Genomic DNA, 23,918 nt, shown 5'->3' on the forward strand with positions numbered 1-23,918 from the left:
AAAATTGTTGAAAAATCACGAATAACGATGATTTTACAAATCTGTAATTATTTACGTAATAATAGCAAAGTACCAAGACACCTTCTATAGGTGTCCAAGAACTGAGTAGATGTATCTTCCTTACAAATTAATATCATATTTTCCGTTACGATGTTCACCTTGAATTGCCCCCGTATTAAAACGTCAACTTGGACACCGTCTCTCTTATTCGAACAACAATACTCGAACAATGATATTCCAAGTATATTCCTATCGTAACTGTATCGGAGCACGCGCGAACTATCCGAACGTTAAATTACTCGCACATTTTCGAACACGCAATCATCGATTATAGAATTCAATCTCGTGTATAAAAATGTTCCATCTCGTCGATGGATGAAACTCGAATCGACCCGTGTAAGTTCGTCGCTCTGACCCGGGACCGTTTTCGAATCTACGTGGCGATAATACCCGTTGCTTCGCGGCACGGGGGTCTAGTGGCCCCAACGTTGATACAATACGCAACAGTTTCCAGAGTAATTCGGTTTCCTTTCAACGTGCACGAGGAACGAAGTTTGCGCATCCGAGCCGATGTAATCGTCCCTTAACGATCCCGAATTCTTTCCCAGCGATCGTTTCCACCGCGCACGGAGGCGCTTAACCGTGTAACGCGTACGTTCTGGATGGTTTGACGAAGGCAACGACCTACACCGCTCGCCGTATATGGTTTTCTCGAGGCGTTCCGAGCTTCTTTCGAAGCGTTCTTCCTCGAGTGCGCCGCTTATTAGGAGATCCTTTCCACGACGAGAGAAACCGGTGGAAAACGAACGCTGCCCGACATTGGAAATTCACGGTGAAATCGGTTCTCGTCTGCCTTGGAAACCATTCCGATCGTTCCCACTAAGATAATCTGCGTATATATTTATATATATATATATATCTAAGAATTGTATATATATCCGAATTCGGTATGAAAGTCGACGGCGACTCGAGTATCCCCGCACAAGCGACGATCTCGAAGATCTTCCGGTAACCCGGCCGAGAAACATCGACTTCCTCATTTTTTTCCAAAGGAACCGCAAGACTTTTCGGCGCGGTGTTTCCGCGCGCGCGTTTATCCGTATCTGCGCCAGCTTCCTGATTTTTTATCAGTGAGAATCGTAGAGATTGCACGAGTTGTGCAATTTTAGGCGGTGCGTGTCTCGAGAAACTGGTTCGAACGACCGACGCGATACCGCGTATGCGAAACGAGAGAACCGAACGGAATCTCGATCAGTATGAAAGTAAAACGAAAAAGACATTTTCTTCTTTGCTCTTCGTAAATTTCTTTTTACTATTTTTACTCATTTTTCCATCGTATTTGCGGTAAATAATGGTGAGTTTAATCGTGAGTTTACAATTCCTTGAAAGCTGTGCTCTCTTTCAGAGTGCGCTATGTTTTTATCCAGATCGGTACTCGAGATATCCTTAATTTTGTAAATTGTACACGAAGAATTTTGTTGCACGATAAGACTAGTACGCGTGTTTTTTTTTTTTTATACAAAACGTGGTGTTAAATCTACACGCTAAAACGAATGAAAAATGTCAGGGGACGCGAGAGCCTCTGCTATACTTTCCAAAATTGGGGAATAATTTGTAACGGTATGCTTCTTTCCGACAGACTTAAAAAAAAAACAATAGGCAAAACCCAGTTATGCAACACGAATGCATCAATTTACGTATACCGGCGTATGTGGAACTCAATCACAATTCGTCATCAACGCGACAAACAGCAAATTAGCGTGATATCGGGCCACGCTTCTGTTTTTCGAATTTTGCATTCTCAAAAATATCAACCGTACCACTATTCGGTAGAGTGAATTCTACACCCGGTAAATGTTTTGCAAAAAATGCAATTCTGTGGATTTTTCATCCTTCGAGCGAAAAAGGGCGCAAACTTTCCCCCGAACAATTTTCGTGGACGCACGAGTGCCCTTTTACGAATAATGGAATATTCAATGGAATGTTTAATGGAATGTTCATCTCGAATCAGTTTAGGCGAAAATGTCGTATAGAGCTCCATTAAAAAAAGAGGAATGCGATTGCACTTTGCAATTACACCGATGCATCCGAGGGAAAAAATATATATACGATAGTAAAATAAAATGTGTTAAGCAGTGCAAAAATTTCCACTAAATTTTGTTCCAACTTCGTTTAAAACAAAGTTATAACTCGTCCCAGTTACTAGATGTACCGTATATATGCATTTCATCGTTAAATTTTTCCATCAGTCCAAACGGAGTAACTCCTTATGCATCTGTGTGCATACGTACTGTTGGATCATGGATAATCATTTTACGAAATTGCACGACCATCTTTAAAACGATTCTCGTCGGTCCGTTATCCTATCGTGATCTTTTAAACGAAATAACGAGGCAAATAATAAATTTTTATCGAAGATAGAATATTGTTCAACGTAAACTACAATTGTCGCGCTATAAAATCGACCGGTGTAAAACTATTCGGTGAAATTCGGTATAATCGAGTAAAGCCGTCAAGATCCCGGTAATTCCGAACAAAGCTGAGTAGATTTAAATAAATCATTATAGTATATTGCTTCAAATGTTTGCCATTTAAATGGATAAGCTCATCCAATAGAAGCCATAAACGTAACAATGTGTCCCCCGACGTGTAATAACGATAGTCGTATTGCAGACTCACATTGCCGCAAAGCTACGTCTGTAACAGGTTGTACAACTCCCACATGGTTTACAATTATCGTTTGAATAATCGTATAACGTGGAATCTATCCTATAAGCCTCACCGGTGACTCTAGTAACGTATCCGTGACGAAACGCAGTAATTGTAATCTACGTAACGAAGAAATTGCTACTCGTGAATTAAACTTTTGTATTGGGTTCTTCGAAAAGTCATTTTGTTTTTTTTCTTTTTTTGGTGAAAATGAAACAGGATTTCTTTAGAGTGTATAAACATTTGATCAAATTACATATTCTCCATTTTGGAAAACGAAATTACTTGAGGAACGACCCAATAGTGTTGGTTCACTTTTTCGAATTTTATTCATACATACGAATCTAATCAATGAGATTCCGTAATATTTTTCAAATGGCGCTCACAAAGTGTTCTATATTGACGAAACTAAGCGTATTTTATTTTTCAACGCTAGAAAAAAAAAACCATTCTTTATACGTGCAGAAACTTTCGTTAAAATCAGTCTTACAGGTAAGAAGAATTTCTTTGTAGTATAACGTCGGAAAGTCACTTCATTTTTTTGGTGAAAATGAAACGTGACTTTTTCAGAGTGTATAAATAATTTACTAAACTACACATTCTTCATTTTGGAAAACGAAACGACTTTCCGAGCAATCCAATACAATAAGAATAAAAAATCAATCGTTCCCATTCGTTAGAATTGGACACGGTCGAGTAGAGCTAAATGAAATTGAATAGTGTTCGTTAGAATCGAACAGCAGTCGAATCGAACCTGGAACGCGGTAGAATCTCACGTAATAGCCTAGAATCCGGTAGAATCTCGAAAAATTGGACACAATCGACTGAAATCTTCGCGAATCGAGTAGAACCCAGCCACGAGAGAGAAGGTGGAAAAGTTTTTCGAGTCTGGCTCGGTTTCGGAATGAAATTCATCGAGAGTAAATGCTAAACCGAGCAAAACAAGCTCGAGTGTCTCGTATTCGACCAGAGCAGACTTTAATTAAATTTCCCCGGAGCGAATGATAAATATTCAACGACGTAAGGAATTCCTGTCGGTCTTAAATGTCCTGGAAACGGCCTCAATAAAACGCGTAATTTCCCACGCGATTTCGAAATAACACTTTATCGCGGCATCTGAATTAAAATGCGGACTGTCGCTTTCACGGGCCACGTTTCTGATAACCACGATAAACAAGACGACCAGAAGCGTATTTAATCGTCCTGGCTTCCAGCTCGTTCCACCTTCGCGATTAAACCGTCAGACGTATTTCTAGCGGAACGTCCTGTTCTCTCTTTCTCCCTTGAAATACCGTTTCGGCTTTTTCGGAACAAAGAACCACCCAAAAGCGTTGAATATGCACGCAAGCGCGCAAACCGCTCGCAACCGAACGCGAAACTCTGTCGGACGTTAATTAACTACATTTTTAACCGATCGATCGATCGATCATCGCGCAATTAATTTCGGTTAACTCCGATCGCGCACGAAAGGTCAGATTTCAATCGCAACGAAGAAATTAACAAAGACGAATACCCCGCGATACTCACCGACGAGAACAATGTGGTTTAAATACGCGATCGATGAAATTTTGCTTCGTTTCTTCTTCGCTACGGAGGACAAGGTCTGTTCAATTTTCCGTATGGAAAATTGAATTGCTTCTTTTAAGATCGACGTGGAATATTTTTCAAATTTTTACGGGTAACGAGTACACGTGTCAACCATCGTCGTCTATAGAACGATTTCGTTCAAAATTGAATCAGAAAATATGAAACTTATATATATCTTGCAAGCTGAACGATGCGAATGTTTCAAACGCAACGAACGTCCAAAGTTTCGTTCTCGCTATTTCAGAAGGACTATTTTTCACAATTTTCGTTTTGCGTACAGTTAGGCCCGCTGTCTAGTAACATCTGCGCCGAGACTCTGGTTTTCGTACGGAAAATCGAAGCCACTTTCGTGCTTTACTATACTCGAATTTGTATTTGAATGAACGTCCTCGTTGCACGACTCAGCGACCATTAATTTGAATTTGAGAATAACCCAGAGGTACTCCCGTGCTCCATTCTCTTCCTGCCCGAGGTTCTTACATCGAACATCTCGAGCATTATTCGAACAATGTAAATGCACGAATACATTTTCATTTAAATAACACGGGAATAATAATCGTAAAATGATGTTCGAGTACAAAAATATTCAAATTCAATCGTACATTAAATTACTACACACGTAACGTCCAATTTTATTTTTCAATTCATCTAAAGATATCATATTACGCGTTAATTGTCACCAAGCTCGAAGTGCATCCGAGCCAATTGTTCGAAATTCGATCGTCGAATAAAAGGTACAAAAAGTAAAGAAAACTCTGGTGCCAATTTACGCGTCGTATTTCAATCTCTCGATTTCTCACCGATGGTACGTTCCGGTAACGTTGTGCCAAGATAAAAGTTATCCTTCCGAACCTTTTCTAAAAGGAATCGCGTATCATCGCGCGATATGATGTACGAACGTATCGCTGGGCTCGATGGTAAGAGAAATTTATACGATACCGTAACTTTCCCGCTAAATTTATTTCGGTGCGCCCAGTCAACCGGTTACGTTTCTCTCTTTGAAAGAGATTACTCCGGTTTTCCTCTAATCGCGACCGTAACCGCAGCGTCAGGGAAAACGAAGAATCGGATAAGAATCCACGACACTGGTTCCAGCGTTCTTGCCTGCCCGCGAATATAAATCTGCGAGCAAGTCGATGCAGCCGTTCGTTCGTTCGTTCGTTCGTTCGCTGACCGCTGCAGCTGTTTATTTTCCAGATTGCAGCCATTCGTCTGCCCCCCCTCTAACAGAACTATAAATCCGCGCTGCGAACGAATCTCCCGGAAAATGCATTCAACGTCAGACGTATTTGTCGATTAAAAAAGTGACGCGGTAAAGAATTGAAATTTTCTTCGAACCGGTTCAGCTCGAACCGATCGGCTCGCTACTCGTTTCTTCGTCGGCGAGGAGCGGATAAGTGGCACGAGATGCGACGAGAACGTACCGAGACTGTTTTCTCGCAACGAGAGGTTTCTGGATGCAACTCTCGCTTTTCGACGAGCTTCCGTGGCGTGTAACGACGGAGCTCGAAATTTTTGAAATAGATGTCGACAGTTTAGGAGATATTTAACGTTAAACGTTGGGCATGCGTTCATTACCAATGAATATAGTATTATAGTTTGCGGGTGAGGGAGAAGCGCGACAGATAAGGCGCTTACTCGCCAAGCCAATAAATTGGTGCCGATTTGAGCCAATATTATTCCTTTCGATTCGATACCAATCGATACCAATCGACTCGATTCAAATCTGTCGAAATCTATCGAAGTTCGGTTACTTGTATCGGTAGGCTGAAATTTGGGTACTCTCTAGAGTAGAAATCTCTACTCGGATTCAATTAACTGTATCGATATTTGAATTGGAGTACATCGAAGTGAGACACGAGTACGAGCAGAGTGAAGTTGACACGAGTAGAATCGAGAATAATTCGGTAAAATATAATCCAAGTAACTCGAGTAGAGAATGAGTTCTGTACAAGTACATTTGAGTAGAATCGCAAGAACTTACCGAGATACGAGTACGAGCAGAGTGGAGTAGATACGAGTAGAATCGAGAATAATTTAGTAAAATACAATCCAAGTAACTCGAGTAGATACGAGTAGAGAATGAGTCCTGTAGAATCGAGAATAATTTAGTAAAATACAATCCAAGTAACTCGAGTAGATACGAGTAGAGAATGAGTCCTGTAGAATCGAGAATAATTTAGTAAAATACAATCCAAGTAACTCGAGTAGATACGAGTAGAGAATGAGTCCTGTACGAGTACATTCGAGTAGAATCGCAAGAACTTACCGAGATACGAGTACGAGCAAAGTGTAGTAGACACGAGTAGAATCGAGAATAATTCAGTGAAATACAATCCAAGTGACTCGAGTAGACACGAGTCCTGTACGAGTACATTCGAGTAGAATCGCAAGAACTTACCGAGATACGAGTACGAGCAGAGTGTAGTAGACACGAGTAGAATCGAGAATAATTCAGTGAAATACAATCCAAGTAACTCGAGTAGATACGAGTCCTGTACGAGTACATGCGCAACAGGCACGAGTGGAATCGAGAACAATTCGGTAAACAATTTTCCCGCTTAACGACGAGCAAGAAAAAACCGAACGGACAATTGAAGAAGTCCATTACGAGGAAACAGCTTTTTCGAGAAGCAGGCAAAGGACTCGCAACGTTTGCAGCAAAAACGCCGCGCCTCGAAAAACCGATTCCCGCGCGGTTTTCGTCGAGCGAGTACACGGTTGACTTTCCGCGTTCGCTTCACGCCTCGCGAGCAAACGCACGACGAATTTGCATGCGCGCACACACACACACACACACACACACACGCAAGCACGCACGCACGCAACCGAGTAGGGCTGGCGGGGTGACCGGAGGACAAGGAGGGAGGGAAGGGAGGCAAGCACGCGTGTGCACGCGAATAAATGTATTTACTCAAGGGCAGAGGTACATGGACTCCGGAGTACATGGAGCGGCTGAGAGGCTGATAGGCCGATCGACAAAGGGTACAAAGAGAGCCAGACGGATAGAGCGAGCGAACAACCGGCAGAGAGTGGGGGAGACTAAATGATAGAGCAAGCATAGGCCTAAGTGAAGGCCGAGGAGTGCCATCCGATATATTACATTACAGGGCGTCTATCGATTCGCCGGGGAGCTATCAGCTTTCGTTGCTAGGTGATATCTCGACGATATCCACGGAAAGTGAGATCCCCGTGGAGGGAGCAAAGAGGAGAGGCGAGAGATAGAACGGAACGGGTGGGAGTGAACTTTTCTACGAAGCGATCCGCAAAACCGCAACTGCAACGCGTATCCCTCTGGTCACGGTTTATCTATCGTGGCGCGTCAGCCACTGGGAGAATTTATTTTACGGTTCACCGATAACCAGACTCTCGTCGACGATTGTCTGGGAAGCCACGGTGAACTCGGGAGCTGACCGGCCACCGTGGAAAAAGTAATCGTCGCTGGAAATCTAATTTTCAACGTACCCCGGAAAACAACGGGGTCTCGTTTAATCGAGAACGAGCTGCTAGCGGGAACACGCTCCGAACCGGGCAAGGACGACCGGGTACGATCGACCTTCGTGATCGGATCGTTGGCCCGACCGTTGGAATTTTTAACGCTGACGCCGGGAACGTGCCGATACGCTCGAGCGTAATCGGGCTTTGTAAAAGATCGTGATCGCCAAGTGAACGTCCCTCGGCGATCATTCGAAACCGTGATCGAACGACCAACCTCGAAGCTGTTGTTCCGATCCGATCGTTAACGTCAACGTTCTTCGACGATTCTTTTTCGGAGCGACAAGAAAACATTTTTACGCACGAATCGAACAGAATCGTTGTTCGTGGTACGTAATCGTTGTTTGTAGTAGGTTTATCGCGAATGTACTAATTTGAAAAATCTGACCCGGAGAAATTACAAACAAGGGATGATGTAGTGTTCGATATGGTTTCGAAGTTGCAGATTTTGCAGAAAATAAATGGAATTACCAGGAATATATAAATAGTAATATTATGTAATTTTATAATTGTTTGATACAAGATTGCTACCGTACTCGAAACAGTTAGAATCGAAGTTGGAAGGAGAATTACTCAATTGCTTTTTACCGAAGATTATTTGAAGATCGCGTTGACAGAGCTCGTGAATTTCGTCTCAACGTGTGATAAATTATGAGAAGTTAAGGAAAAACGACGTGTAAAAAAGGAGTATTATCGTCTCGAGTGACCTTTCGAAGTCTCGCATTGAAAACAATTTTCGAACAGCGATAAAACAATCGGTAGATTTGAATAACTATAGATCACCTGAATCGCTATTTGCGGCGGTGCAAAGAAATGCATCGGACCAACCTCGCTCGGTTTCAAGGTTGACATAATCTCGAGTCGAATAAGTTCCTTTAAATAAATTATTTACCATTCTAGTTGACCTTCGACGACTTTGAACAACCTCGAACCATAGAGCTTTGCACGCGTCTTGAAGCACCGTGCAAGAAGATACATGAAAAAAAGCATATCGTTCTGTTTGAAAGAATCAAGTTCCTCCATACTTGCATCTACAAAAAAAAACTAAACTATTTACACCGATGCGTTCTTTCTGTCGGCAAAAGTAGAGAAATTATTCAAACCTGTTTGAAATACACCTCACCGTGCATATCGAACGGGCGAGTACGAAGAACTGACGATTTTCTCGAATTTGTAACTACTCGGTTTACGTATGCGTTGCATTGCGTTAAAAGAAAGTGCATACACGCGTAAAAACCGTAGAAAACGAGCAGGAGCTGAAGGTCCGCTGACGTAAAGCTAATCGATCTACCGCCTAAGGAACTCATCGGTGCTGATGTTAATCATCACCCGTCAAAGTAATCGAACTACGCCCGTTTGGCTAATTAGCCTGTCGCGGTACGGAAATAAGCGAATTTAACATCAATCGCGCCACGGCGCGTGCAATAATTCAATCCCATAGATATGAAACGTTCATTTGCACAACAACCGCCGCGAGGACATCGATCTGCCAACTTTCCAAGCGATACAGGACTTCCCGCGAGTGATTTTCGAATCGAGATCGATCACGTCGTATCGTGACCGTGTTCACTTTCGTTGCGTGTGAAAGAGACACGGTCCGGCCGCCATTGCGTACGAATCTTTCTATCTGAAATCTCCGTTCCCGCGAGCGAACAACAAAATCGGTCTCGCCGTAACGATTGCATAATTATCGTACGGCTAGAAGACACGAACACAAGGAAATACAGGCTTCGATCGAGAAACAAGATTGGATCGCTGGTACCGCGGTTGGCGAGCCTGTTTCTGCGGTGATACGACCCACACATACTAATCGCACCGGACCAAAGGATACACACGACCATCGTTCGCCACGAGACTCAGATTTGTAATAAGTCTTAATAATTAGATACGAAATTGAGCGCGATACGTTCGCGTCAAACTCGATGGGATTCGAATTATCGAGGTTCGCTTCACGAACTGCATTGATTGCAATTCCTCGTCTACTCAAATCTAGAGTAGGTTTTTATTGAACAGTACTACTCGATAAGTTTCATCGAACGACAAAACTTTATAACAACCTATTCAATCGAGATCTACATATGGATCGAAGAATCCAATCAATCTGTATTATTACTGATTCTAGAGGTGATACGACTCACATTTACTAATTGCACCGGACCAAAGGATACACACGACCATCGTTCGCCACGAGACTCAGATTTGCAATAAGTCTTAATAATTAGATACGAAATTGAGCACAATATATTCGCGTCAAACTCGATGGGATTCGAATTATCGAGGTTCGCTTCACGAACTGCATTGATTGCAATTCCTCGTCTACTCAAATCTAGAGTAGGTTTTTATGTACGTATACTGTTGATTGAACGGTACTACTCGATATGTTTCATAAGACAAAACTTTATAACAACCTATTCAATCGAGATCTACATATGGATCGAAGAATCCAATCAATCTGTATTATTACTGACTTTAGAGGTGATACGACTCACATTTACTAATTGCACCAGACCAAAGGATACACACGACCATCGTTCGTCCCCAGTTTGTATAACTAAGAGTTAAATAACTATAGACCCCTCCACAGATTTGCAATAAGTCTTAATAACTAGATACGAAATTGAGTGCAATACATTCGCATTGCAATACAAACTCGATGAGATTCAAATGACCAAAGTTCGCTTCACGAACTGCATTGGTTGCAATTCCTCGTCTACTCAAATCTGGAGTAGGTTTTTATGTATATAAACTATCGATCGTACAGTACTATTCAATAATAAGTTTCATCGAACAATCTACCGAATCCAGATCTACGTACGGTTCAAAGAATCCAATCAATCTCTATTATTACTACATTATTACTGATTCTAGCATTCCTCACGATCGTACAGATATTTTCTATGGATCTCTACACGCCTTTGATTCGTATAATTCGCCTGCAATCCTATTATCGTTAACTCTAACACTCTTCACGATCGTCCAGAAATTTTCCGTGGATCTTTGCACGCCTTTGAAAGCAAATTGCGTAAGATTATTCGTTAACGTTGCCCCTGTTCGTCTAACGCGTCCCTTCCTCGTTGCGTCAAGTACAACTATAATTTGTACATCGTTCCGTGTAAAGAGCTTCGGTATAAAAAAAAAAAAAAAATTCACGAAGAACGGGTCACTCGTGTAAGAATCTTCTTGGCCCAGCGTTCGAGGGGGGAAAAAAAAAATGACACCGGGGGATAGATTCTCGGAAGTGTTGCTCGTGAAAAAAAGTCACGATGTACACGGCTTGGCACCGAACGCGAGGAAGCCAGTAGCGTAGCAATTGTAGCCTCTCGTTAGACGCGACAATTAAAGCTCTCGTTATTTTCAGCCGCGAGAACCGGATCGTTTTAATGAGGGCCGAGAGAATTAAACGTTTCGAGATTACACGATGCAAGTTTCCTCGTGCATCGTTCCATCTCGAAATTATTGTCGACGCGGAAACGGCCGACAACTCGGGTTTGGAACGGAGATCCAGGTACGGGGCACGTAGAATCTAATCCCTCCCATCTGTGCCGTACGGTACAACCTCGTCCGTGTTATAAAATTACACGAAAAAGCTGGTCGGCCATCGGTGCCGTATTTTACCCGAAAATCGAATTGTCTCCGACCGAAAATCGACCCGTCGGGAAGACTCGAATACACTCTGGCTCGTGATTAGGTTTTGGTGAATGTGGAAGACTGGCTTTAAATTCGATTCCGCTTTTATATACCGAGTTCACGAAACGGGGCTGAATAAAATGACGCGGAACGATGCAGAACGGAGTCAGGGCGATACAGAGTCCCGTGGAATTCCTTCGGGTTGAATATAATGTTAAATTACGTTACGTCGCGTTCGCGGTAACGATTCTATCGGTTTCTCCGTAATACCGAATTAAAAAATTCTAAACAATTCGGCGCTATCTTCCGGCCAAACGCCTCGACGAAATATTCGCGTTTTTTCGAGCCCGATAAAAGATTCTCGGTCTTCGACGACGATATCGCGAATTTTATTCTAACCGTGAACCGCGATATACGATTTGGCAACGACTCGAATAGCCGGCTCGTTAAAGGGTCGAAAAAAAGGCGCAAAATAAGGTGAATTAACGCTAGGCGGTACGTGGCCGTATGAAAGTGGAGACGACCGAGTTGAAGCTATCAACGCGTATGAATCCAATTTAATGAACCGTCACTGGGCGGGTGTAATTATCTATTCACGCTCCGGCTGTCTCCAGTCATCGACGTAATTGCCTAATAACTCGCGGGGAAAAAAAATTGTCCAACCGATCGATGCTGGATCTCTGGGACGCGAAACCCGCGGTAAAATGAACGACTAGCTTGTTCGATAAGTTTTCTCCTTTTTTCCATTGTGAAAAAAGAAAATATACTACGACCGAGTGTAATTACGAGTCGATGGATTTACAAGGAACTTCACGCGTGTTCGTCCAACGGTAGTTTCATTTTTGAAAAATAAAACAACGAACTTGATAGCTCCGTTTCTTATCGAGCGATCTATTATATTGTATATAAAGGATCTGGCGGAAGATAAGGTCCTAGGACCCGTAATATTAAATTATTTTCCGTATAAAATTGTATTATCCAAACAGGTGCGTGTTAATTAATTCGTGCTAAGTTTTCTCCATTGTAAAAGAATACTATGATAGTGGAAGTTTGAACAACTGTAAATAAAGGGTAGTTTCATCTTTAAAAAAATAAAACGACGAACCTGATAGCTCCGTTTCTTATCGAGCAACCTATTACATTGTAAACAAAGGATCTGGCGGAAGATAAGGTCCCAGGACCCGTAATGTTAACTTATTTTCCGTACAAAATTGCATTATCCAAACAGATGCGTGTTAATTAATTCGTACTACATTTTTTCCATTTAAAAAAATACTACAACACTCGAAGTTTGAACAACTGTAAATACACGAACGAGTCGACGGATCGATATGAAACTTTACACATGCTCGTGAAACGGTAGTACCATTTTGAAAACAAATAAAACAACGCACCTGATAGCTCCGTTTCTTATCGAGCAAGCTATTGCATCGTTCCACGTTTTGTGCACGATTATTTCCAAGGAAAAATCTCACCACCTTGGCATCCACGTGTCGCTTGAATTTCCCACGATTTCGGTTGCATAACCGCTCCGATCCTGGTTAATTACACGACTGTCTGAAAAGTTCGTTAAGCGGGCAAGCAAGTGATCACGATTGAAGCCCCCAGTTTCGGTAGAAGGAACTAAATAACCGCAGAGATGAAAGGAACACTCAATTCGGAAACCAGGTTACGCTACTTAACTTTTCAATGACCGAGCCGTGGTTTATAGATTCGAACCGGTCCCGACGTAAAACAGAACACAACGTAACGAACAAGTCGACGGTTCACCGCGGACCGTTTCCTCCCGTGGGCTCATTTCCGGTCCTTACGTTAAGTTTCTATCTCCTTTCCCGTAATAGCAGAAGAAACGGCAAACAAACGCCTACAATCAACGTTCGTCTGTACATCTATTCGCGAGTATCGAGTTCCAAAACGCTCCGCGTATATTGAAATGGGAACGCGTTGCATTTACAAACACGTATGCGCAACGAACACGTTCACAGCAACATAAAATCAAGAATAACCTTAACAAACCCTACTGTTGCGAAACAACGAATCAAGGGTAACAAACACGATGTGTAAACGTTACGTTTCAAAGCACACACACACGTGTGTACGTATTTAAGGTAACGGTTATTGTATTGGATCGTTCGGAGAGTCGGTGATTAATAATAGTAGTGATGTGACTCGAATCGATTCAAGAGCGAAACGTTAATGTATAGTGGAAATTGTAAACAAAAGTAAAAGATGTTTACAAGGAATGCGAAAACAAGAGCTTACCTACAACGGTGTCTCTCGATACAATTCTACAAGATAAACACGTGCAAGTGTTCCAGTATCGTGACGATATCAGATCTGTAACGAGGTTGGGAAAAATTTCGACGATTTTAAGATTGTTAAGGTTATCGAAACTTTACAAATATTATGAAAGTATTTTCAAGACTTTTCAAATATTCACAATGCCTATTGTGCCTATACATTAGGTTGTTCGTAAAGTGATTTCGTTCTCCAAAATGGAGAATGTATAATTGAATAAAATGTTTACACACTCTAGAAAAATCGTGTTTTATTTTCACCAAAAAAAAAAAAAAAACGAAATCCCAACGACCCAATGGTTTTCGTTTGCTCTCCGATACGAATAAGTAAATTCGATGGAGAAATAGAAAAAATATTAACACGGACCATCGTTGATGAGAAATATCTCAAAGAGAATCAAAGTTTGAAGAAGGACTTCGAACTCGAGGGACTTCCATACCGTCGTCGCGTTACTCAAATACTACGAGTATCCGGATACTCGAGTAGCGCGCGAAACATTGTAACAGTATCGCATCGAGCGGTGTTCGTGTATCCGAGAAGAGAAAAATTCGAGCAGTTACGACCCTAGTTTTCGAGCTTACGCTCGGTACACGTATCCTTTCCCTCTTTCTCTCGACGTTCGACCGTCTCTGTTCCCCACTCTCGCTCTCGTCAATGACCAGTTTCTCTCGCTCGCTCTTCCCTTTCTCCCGGCCGCAGCAAACATGAGAATCCAGTTTCTAAACGCGAGCGTAAACGTTAGAAACCACGTGTACGCGTTTCAAAACAAATACGGGCGAAGAACCCGCAGTCGCGTCCAAGCGATATTACTATTTTATTTATTTATTTTTTTTTTCCGTCGCCGCTCCGTACTCGCGTACAATACGTTTCCAACGTGGAACTTTCCATTTACCAAGGACAGACGTATTTACGCGCTGAAACTGGCCCCGCTGTTAAATCCCTGCGAAACTATTGCGTAACGGCGAGACGTTTCGACACACGTCGGTCCTCGATGAAGAATGTTCGAACCGGTCGAAAGAGAACCGATCGTTTCTCGTCCCGCGATCCCGTGATCCCGTGGTGCCGGAATTTCAAAGACGAGTGCGGACACTGTAGGTGAAAGAACGCAAAAACCGTTGCAGACCGGCGAGACTGCGTGCAGAGTACACAGAGTCCAAGTATGCGCCAAAACAGGTATCGACAAAGGCGCAGGTGCCTTGCGAGCGAGGGGAACTTTCGACAAAAGACGCCACCCAAACAAAGAAACTTTCGAGCGTACAGAGGCCTCCGAGACTATTGCCCACCGCTTGTCTCGTTGAACTCGAATCCCTTTCGTTCAAAGAGAGACGAGATCTTTCGAGTTCAATTCTCTCGAGTAGTACACGTTACTCGCGCTCGTCACGCAACGATAGAACCAGACACGTTAAAACCGATTCGTACAAAGCGTAACGCTTTAATAAAGAATTCAAAGTTATTCGCGCGCGAGCGAGCGAGCGAACGATTATACCAAGGTACATCGTTTCCTTCTCACTTTCATACGTGGCCTCCCTACCGTTTCGAACAGTGCTGCACAAAAACATAACGCACGGTAATAGCCCAGCGTTCCGTTAACCGCGAATTCCTCGCTTTCGTAACACGTTTCCCAACACGGAGTTTTGTAAACAAGGTAATTAATACGAACACCTAGGCACGCGATGGTCGTCTTAATTACACGCCACGGTTCGACGATCTAGGCGGAGCGGTAGCGGAGAGAAAAAAAAAGAAGAAAAAAAAAATAATAAAAGGAGGGACGACGAGAGTAATACCGTGGCGCCTTTGATCTCGTCGCGCTAATAACTTGCCAGAAAAGTTAATTAATACCGAGTCCCGAGGAGTCACCGAGCAAGCGAAGATGATTGACTTTGTTACACGTTCCACCGTTAGACCGGAGATGATGAACTTCCGTCTTTTCTCGCGATCGCCCCTTTTGTCTGCGATGGTTATCGCGAAAATGACGTCCGTTTACCTTTCGAACCAATGTAAATACCTAACCGCGTTTTTTTTTTCTTTTTTTTTTTCAGAGGAAACAAAGGAGCCATGTGACGCCATAAATCGAGGGAACGCTCTATCGAAAAATGTCCACGCTAGAGCAAATCGGATTTGTATAGAATCGGAACGATAGTTTCTCTGCATAATCCGTTCGCAAATACGCGTTCGATCCGGTTCCAAATCCACGGTTCCGAGTTCCGACGCTCGTCGAGGGAACGTATAAACAAACGTTGCGACAAAAAGCGCGCCGACCCGACGACGATATAGCGCACGAAAAGAAAACGCGAGTAGCGTGCATGTGCTGTCCTGTACGACTACTCGGCTCCGGTCGCGAAAAAGAAAAACAAACAAGACAGGAAGAACGATCGACCGTAGAGAGTAACGCGCAGCGTCGGAACACCCGGGAATTCGGAACGCCACGAGGAACGTTTCGTATAAAATCAACATTTCGGTGGTCACTTACCGAAAGATTCAGGCGTGGTAGCGTCCGAAGATCGTCAGCTCCGAGCAGGCTATCGTCGCTCCGCGTAGCACGCTCGCTCCTCTTCGGACGAGATCCTTTCAGCTGGCACTCGCGAACGAACGTCGATCACTGGTTTCACTGTGCTTTGCGAAAGAACGAGCACTGCGTGCAGTTCGAGTCTCATCGAGAACACGCGGATGTGACAGTCGCGAACCTAACCTTACAACCGGTGTCGCGAGTCCGCCGGGGTTCGAAAAGGAACAGAGTTCACGGGGAATCGAAAGAGCACTGCGCGCACTACCGACGTCCCCGAAACGAGTTCTCCCGGTCAAAAGTTCGAAGCTATCGAAACGAAACGAAACGAAACGTACGAAACGAACCGAACCACTCACTACCGCGGAACGAGACGCCACTGGGTTCCTCTCTGTCGCAGGAACACGGCAGTAAGGACACCGTAGCACGAGACTTCGCGACACAATATCCGCAATCCGCGGAAGGACTGTCGTCCGACCGCGCTCACCCGCGCCCCTCCATCTTTCGGACCGTCCGACAGGAAGGGGAAGTCAGGTAGAGGGAGAGAGAGAGAGAGAGAGAGGACGAGCAGTTGGTGGCGCACCTTTGCGTGAAGAGACTGCGCGGGAACGAACGAGCGAGAGAGACGCACGACAGGCGCCATACCAACGACGAGGGTGGGAGAAAGTGAGAGGGATGCTACGTGCAGGACCGTGACTAGCGAAGGGCATTCAGGTTCGTGCGAGGATACTCGGAACGAAGTATTCGAATATTTTAAACGGCATGAGAAATTGCTCGAGAACTTTAATCCCGTTGAATCGTTCGAACGCTTCGAATACTCCAAGTAGATTGGTTGCGCTGGAGATTATCGAATCGAAACGTTGAACTCCAAAATTACGCAAAGCTGCGTGTAAATTGTTGAACATTCTTTTCTCCCAACGTATTCGAACGTTGATACTGTTATACGTGAAATTACTATACCGCTCCGAGAATTCCGATATTAATTGCGACTATAAAGGTATTTAATTTTTCAAATAACCTACAAACTGCCGATATCAAGTAACGTTTAAAGCGGTTAAAAATTTTCTTCGTATATTCGAACTTTCGTGTAATTTGAAACGCCTCGAGCAACTTCCCGGACTTCTCCTTTTCTCGTAATAATAATATACTTAAAGATAATCGATTTCTGGTACCTTGTATTTTCTCCCTTCTGCGAACGCGACAGCATTCTTTTCGTCGTCGTGCGATACAGTGAAACGTCATCGAAAATTACACAGACCGTCATTAAATATAGACAGATCCGACAGACGCCCTTAAAAGTACAAAACCGAATCAACTACTTTAACACGTTACTATTTGCACAGTTCGCATAAAAACTTTTCTACAACAACGGTAAAATATACTCATATATATATATATGTATATTTACCGGAAACCGAATAAGCGCAGGGCACCGTGTTCCGTTGCTATTCCAGGCGTCAAAATAACCAAGCATGGGAATTCCTATAGGTATCTACGTAACAAAGTAAAAATACTTATCGACAAATATTCCTCTACAAAAATGAAAGATAAGAAAATTTTAAATTCAATCGATTTATGTATTTACGGATGGAGAAGTATTCGATCGAACATCGAAAGATTACAAGCTCCATCGAAGAAGCGTCTCGTACGATCGAACGATCATCTCGTTCCTTCGGGCTGAACAAAACTCGGTAACCAACCATTTGTTTTTGCGATAGTATTGCGTAAAGAACTTGTGAGCCTTGATTGCGTGAAATTCTGGCAAATATTTCTTCCTTGGACGTTTAATAGCGTCGCGCCTGTTCAGGGTCAGGTTAGTTTATGGCAGGGGAACTGAGCGGAGAGAGGTGGGGAAGACCGACCGCCGAGTCGAACGACTGGTCGAGTTTGCGCACTGGACAGAGTATAACCGCAGTACAAACTTTTTCCGTGTTTCAAGGGCCGAGTAACGTGGTTCGTAACTGCGGTAGGTAGGATTTTGAAAGGACTACAACGAGATTCTAGAAACAGAACCTTCGGCAGGTATTTTTCTCTTTACGTACGCAGCTGGACAACGTAACAACGAGACCGTAGTAAGATAAAAATAAGTAACGCGTAGATATTTTGAGAGGTTACAAAGGGTCCATTGAAATCTTAGATAACGCGTGTCGTAACGCGTATCGTGAATAATCGCGTGCTTGTTTTCTAACGATTTACAATACATCGCGAACCTCTGCCATCGGACTGTCAAAAGTATTAAACGAAACAACGTCCAAATATCGAATTTTGCCAAAAGCTGGGCCACGAGAAAGAGGTTGCCGTGTTATGTCGTTTTGTTAGTTTCATTACCGAGGTGGTGCAACAATCTCGTGCAAAATATTTTTCGACCGTTATTTATTCAAGTTTTTAAGATATGCAAATTTACCAAATCGAATGCACGTACTCGCGTGTAGTTATGTGTCGTTTGACCTCTAAATAATTGTTCGCATACCGAAACGAAACGTTCGATCTGTTATAGGAAAGAGTATCGCGCGTCTCCCAATGTTTACATCGGCTGCCATGATGAAATTCACCGATGTTTACGCGCCAAAACACGTTTCCCGCTTAACTGTTGAACACTTCAAGGTTAGTAGAAGCAACGGAAAATTTTTGATTGAATAGTAACGCGTAGTTTGCAGCAGACATAATGACACTAAAATCGTTAGATCATCGTTCGAGAAAACACTTCGAAGAATTATTCGATAGTCATTTTTTTACTCCGAAGTCCGACCGAAAAATAAACACTCTGCAACGAATATCGAGCAAAAACTACAAACAGACGAATTTCATAGAAACATAAATACGCGTGCAATATTTTTATCGTTACGGTGAAGTTCTCGGAACGACTAAAAATTTCCGTTCTAATAGTTCGAAAAACATTTAACGTTGCAACCTATAGGAAATATCGAGCTGAGGTACTTGAACCAAAAAAAAAAAGATTGAAGATATTTACCGGCAATTCGTCGTTGTAACGTATCGTTCGAGAGCAAACCCGACAGGGGGCGACTTCGGTGGCGATCGCGCGAACTAATTAACAGTGGTAGAAAACATCCGCGGGGGCGAGACGTGAGAAAAAGTGTCGTTTTCGTTCGTGAAACCGCATCGTCGAGGGAAAAATGGAACCAGTGAATTTTCGACTAAATGCAACGTGACGTCGTGAGATTTTACGTGTAATTGGCTCGATGCACTCTTCCCGCTCGATATCGAATTGTTCGTTACGCTTTCTAAACGACTCTTCCTACCATCCATGCGCCACTGTCAAAGGAAACAGACCGATATTTTCTAGAATTTCAAGCTAACCTACAATAGGCAATTACACGTGCTCTTGAGCCTGCCGATCGCGGATATTCAAACGCGTCCGTCCGCTTTTCTCTTTGTGCCTTTTCGAACGCGATTTAGCCCGTCTTTTGTGCGACCGTACGAACAATTAGATCAAGACTCGTTATCGATCATTCTCCCCGCGTTTGTTCGCCGAGGACGGAGGCAATTTTCAAAAGCAACACGACGTTTGGAACACGTTACAACTGCAGTCCGATGCAGTTAGCGCGCGCTGGTTAGTCTATAGAAAAATTAATTCGCAATTAACACTAGAACTACCGACAGTGAACTATCGCTATTAATTGTCGAGTATATTATTATAAGCAAAGACACCGTTAATAATTAAGTAATTTTAAAAAGAAGTTCGATATGAGTCAAATTGATCCCATTGGTAATTCTAGTGCCGAGAGAGCCTAACCTCGACAAATGATTGGGTCGCTCAGAAAGTGATTTCGTTTTCCAAAATGGAGAATATATAATTTAATAAAATGTTTTTGACTCTAAATAAATCGTGTTTCATTTTCACAAAAAAAAAACGAAACAACTTTCCGAACAACTCAATATATTTCTTACGAGTTTTCTTTTCAGAAAAAATCGATAAATTGCTCTAATATTTTCTATCGTGATTTTGTAGCTTTACCTCGGAAGTGCAACGCTTGTATTTAGTCCAAATTGCAACCACCGGAGTGCAAGCGCGCATACAGCGAACGTCATCGGAATTTTTCGAGTGAAACTCGCACAGAGTAACGCAGCTCCTACTTTTCACACGGATATTTGGATATAAAAGAAACAGCCACGGTCAACACGCGGGTGCAGTTCTGATTCAGTTGAAAGAGTGAAACGCTGCAAGATCGAACTCCTACTACCTGCAGTACGGTAAGTCCATTGATCTAAATTTATCAGAGCCTGTAGCTAATTAACCTTGAGAGCCCCTTTCCTTTCCTGAAATGTGCAACGAAAGGCAAATATTAGTATGAAAATATATTGGGTTGTTCGGAAAGTCGTTTCGTCTTTTTTCTTTTTTTTTTTTTGGTGAAATGAAACACGATTTTTTCAGAGTATGTAAACATTTTATTAAATTATATATTCCCCATTTTGGAAAACGAAATCACTTTCCGAACAACCCAATATTTATCCTATTACTTTTCTTCGCGAACTAAAAGCAATGGTAGATATAGAAAACTTAAAAAAAAAAAAAAAGGTTTTGCGTAGGAAAAAATTCTCGAAAAAACGTCTGTAAAAATACTAAACTATTTAGAGAAAAATTTCGATTTTTGGTAAGTTTGCAAATATCAAGTTCGAAATTAATTACAAGCGAGAAAGTGGTGGTTCTGTACGAAATACTGAATAAAAAATATATTATAGAATACAATTTTTTCACAATTATCGAATCGAATTCTTAGTTTCTATGTAGCACCAATATGAGTACATATAGTAATCGAAGATACACGAACATTCTCGCATTACGTTACTACAAAGCCATTCGATCCTTTTAATGTGCACAAACATTTGGAATATTTACAAACATTAGCAGACGTGATCTACATAAAACGTAAATCAACTCTGCTGTGTTGAAATTTAATCAAGTGTACGCGTGCTCGATAAACCATTCTTCTCGGAAACAAAACCTGCTATGAATAAATTTTATTCTACACTTTCGATTCGGTATTTTACGTAGAATCACCAACTTTCCGCTGGTACCACCAGTTACACGACACACTGTATATCGTGTTATAAAACGACCGAGCTTATTTACTATCTATCCTGGCCCCCGATGTTGACTATATAGTATATTATCAGTTCGTTCACGATCTTCCATTTTATCTCGTGGCTTCCGGTGTTAACCAAACACCGGTTATTTTGCAATAATGCCGGTGTTATTGTATTAAAAATCACCATTATCCTGGCCGGAAGCATCCGGACCAACTACCGGAAGAACTCGAACGAGGTACGTATAACAATAAATACTTCACTTGCAAAAGAGATTTAAAACCGCGAATCGTTCGGTTTAGAAAACTCTAAACTTAGAATTTTTTAACGAAATTTAAAATTTAGATTTTAAAATACTAAACTTAGAATTTTTTAACGAAAACACAGGAGAACAGATTCGTCGTAGTATTTTAATAGATACTCATCGAGTGGTTGTAAAATTGATTTTGTTCAACGATATCGATGAATTGCAAAACGAGCAACTTCGAAATAACTACGTGGCTCACGTCTTGTATTCGGTTGTTCGGAAAGTCGTTTCGTTCTTTTTTTTTTGGTGAAAATGAAACACGATTTTTTCAGAGTATGTAAACATTTTATTAAATTATATATTCTTCATTTTGGAAAACGAAACGACTTTCCGCACAACCCAATATATAAAAATCGCACACGTGTTTGCGACACTACGTTACAAGAGACAGAAACAAAGTTCTAACGATTGCTTTATTTTCAATAGTAATATTAATCATTACAACAGTACATATTGTTACAATATCATTAGATGTAAGTATACGTTGAATAATAATAGTCTTGCTGTGACGCGAGTCTCGATTCTTGTCGTTTGACAGTGCAGACACTGTCTTTTCCTCATTTGGAAAAAAATGTGGTGGTTAACAGGTCGGAAAAAAAAGAGGGAACGATCAAAAATGAGTTCCGTGTTTCCGTCGGGGAAACGAAAAGTGTAACAGTAATATCGAGGACGTGGAGTTACGCGACTTTCTCTAATATCTCTGTTGCATAGTGGTCACGGAACGATAATTCGAATCGGAATCCTGTGACCGATTCTCTCGATCGGCAGCCACCTGAACGACGATACAGGAGAATCGTTCGCGTATCGCGGTGATAAACGGCCGTTATTATTTATTATTCAATTAACATAAAATTACTGGCCGCGGAGGGGTTACACCGGATAGGGTACATAGATCACGAGCATGGACAGGTTGTCCCGGGTGGACAATAGCTAATTACCTCGGGGTTGGGAAATTGGACGAGGACTTAGAGGTGCGCGAGAAAGAAAAAGAGAAATGAAAAAAAAGTAAAGAGAAAAGAGGAAACGTTTGGCGCAGAGATGGAGAAAGTATGGAAAAGGTTTGTCGCAGAAGAGACTGCATCCGGATGGCGCCGTACAATTTTTCCGCCGGAAAGAAAAGTAATATTTCCGTATGATTTACATGCCGAGCGTCAGCTCGCTCGTTAATAATTCAATTTTCAATCTGGTCTTAATGCTCACCGAGCTTCCCTCGGCTGCCCCCCTACCCTTCGCCCCCCCCCCCTTCTTTCCACTGTTCGTGCTCAGGCACCTTGCCTCCTCGTTTCTTATTTCTCGCTTCTGCTTGCTACATCTCCAAACGGCACGTAGCCCGAGAGAACAACGCCGAGATCGCAACGAGGGTAAGACGAAAATAATTACACCTGGAACGAAATATTTACACAGACCAGACACGGAGAACCCTAATATCTACGCAATTCTAAACACGGAGGAAGAAACGTTCTTAAGAAGATCGGGCGATCCGATTCGTTTCTTTAAACGAAACGATAAAGGTTCAATGGCAAATTCGAGCTACGAATTTCGACTATAACGGTGCAACGGTGCATTGGTTAAAACGGTGACTAGGATAACTCACATTTGTGACAAAATTGAACCCATTGGACTCGAGGGGAGATCCACTGTACTATTCTCGATCCGGGAAAACTTGGTGGTTTGGAATTTAACCCTTTGCACTCGAAAAGCGAGCGAGACTCGCCGACCGATGCACTGGGATGCACTGGGATGCACGCGAGTCTCGATTCTTGTCGTTTGACAGTGCAGACAACGTCTCGGTTGGAAAAAAATGTGACGGTTAACAGGTTGGAAAGAAAAAGGGAACAATTGATTTTCTAATTCTTCTAAGTTTTAATTTTTCAAGAGGAAAACTTCCTTCGTGGCGCGAGATGAATAAAGTATCTTGTATACGAAATATCTCGACGAGATAACAAGATCCAAGTTTATTCTACGATTTATTTTCACATCCGATGTAAAAGATTTCTTCGAGGTCTCTAGTCTGGAACAAGTTTGTACATTTCGAAAACAAGGATGAGATTCTAAAGTTTCTTACATTCACGCAGCCCTTGAACAGATCGTTGCGAATCAATTTCAATGTTTCCCCCGATTCAAGTTCACGAACATCGTGCAGGTCCGTGGTCCTCGAATTAAGAACCCTGTACTTCGTAACACTTAGTGTACGTGTAGCCTGCGACTAATTGGAGGTCTCCGAGCGAAAGACGAGAGCTCCGCGAAAGGTCGAGTATCGCGAAGGGACGATTCAAACACGACAAAGAGGAACCTCCACGAGTTTTGCGTGAAATATATATATATATATATATTGCAGTCAGAAAT

The 23,918-nt window shown here is 42.4% G+C and overlaps 2 protein-coding genes across 2 annotated transcripts in view; one reads left to right on the top strand and one right to left on the bottom strand.

Moving 5' to 3' along the window:
- Positions 1 to 16,649, bottom strand: part of Alpha-man-iib (alpha-Mannosidase class II b) — a 198,541-nt gene extending 181,892 nt beyond the window's left edge. Inside the window, exon 1 of the mRNA XM_076324277.1 lies at positions 16,187 to 16,649. The gene's annotated coding sequence lies outside the window, so the exon portion shown is untranslated. The remainder of the gene's footprint in view (positions 1 to 16,186) is intronic.
- Positions 16,650 to 17,691: 1,042 nt separating this feature from the next.
- The window catches only part of LOC143153039 (uncharacterized), an 83,172-nt gene continuing 76,945 nt past the window's right edge, over positions 17,692 to 23,918 (top strand). The window contains exons 1-5 of the mRNA XM_076323786.1: positions 17,692 to 17,707; positions 17,938 to 18,032; positions 18,122 to 18,185; positions 18,717 to 18,823; positions 20,190 to 20,431. Of these exons, the coding sequence (XP_076179901.1) occupies positions 17,692 to 17,707; positions 17,938 to 18,032; positions 18,122 to 18,185; positions 18,717 to 18,823; positions 20,190 to 20,339 (432 nt within the window). The 3' untranslated portion in view covers positions 20,340 to 20,431. The remainder of the gene's footprint in view (positions 17,708 to 17,937; positions 18,033 to 18,121; positions 18,186 to 18,716; positions 18,824 to 20,189; positions 20,432 to 23,918) is intronic.

Source organism: Ptiloglossa arizonensis, chromosome 12, assembly GCF_051014685.1.
Source record: "Ptiloglossa arizonensis isolate GNS036 chromosome 12, iyPtiAriz1_principal, whole genome shotgun sequence".
NCBI classification, from domain to species: Eukaryota; Metazoa; Arthropoda; class Insecta; order Hymenoptera; family Colletidae; genus Ptiloglossa; species Ptiloglossa arizonensis.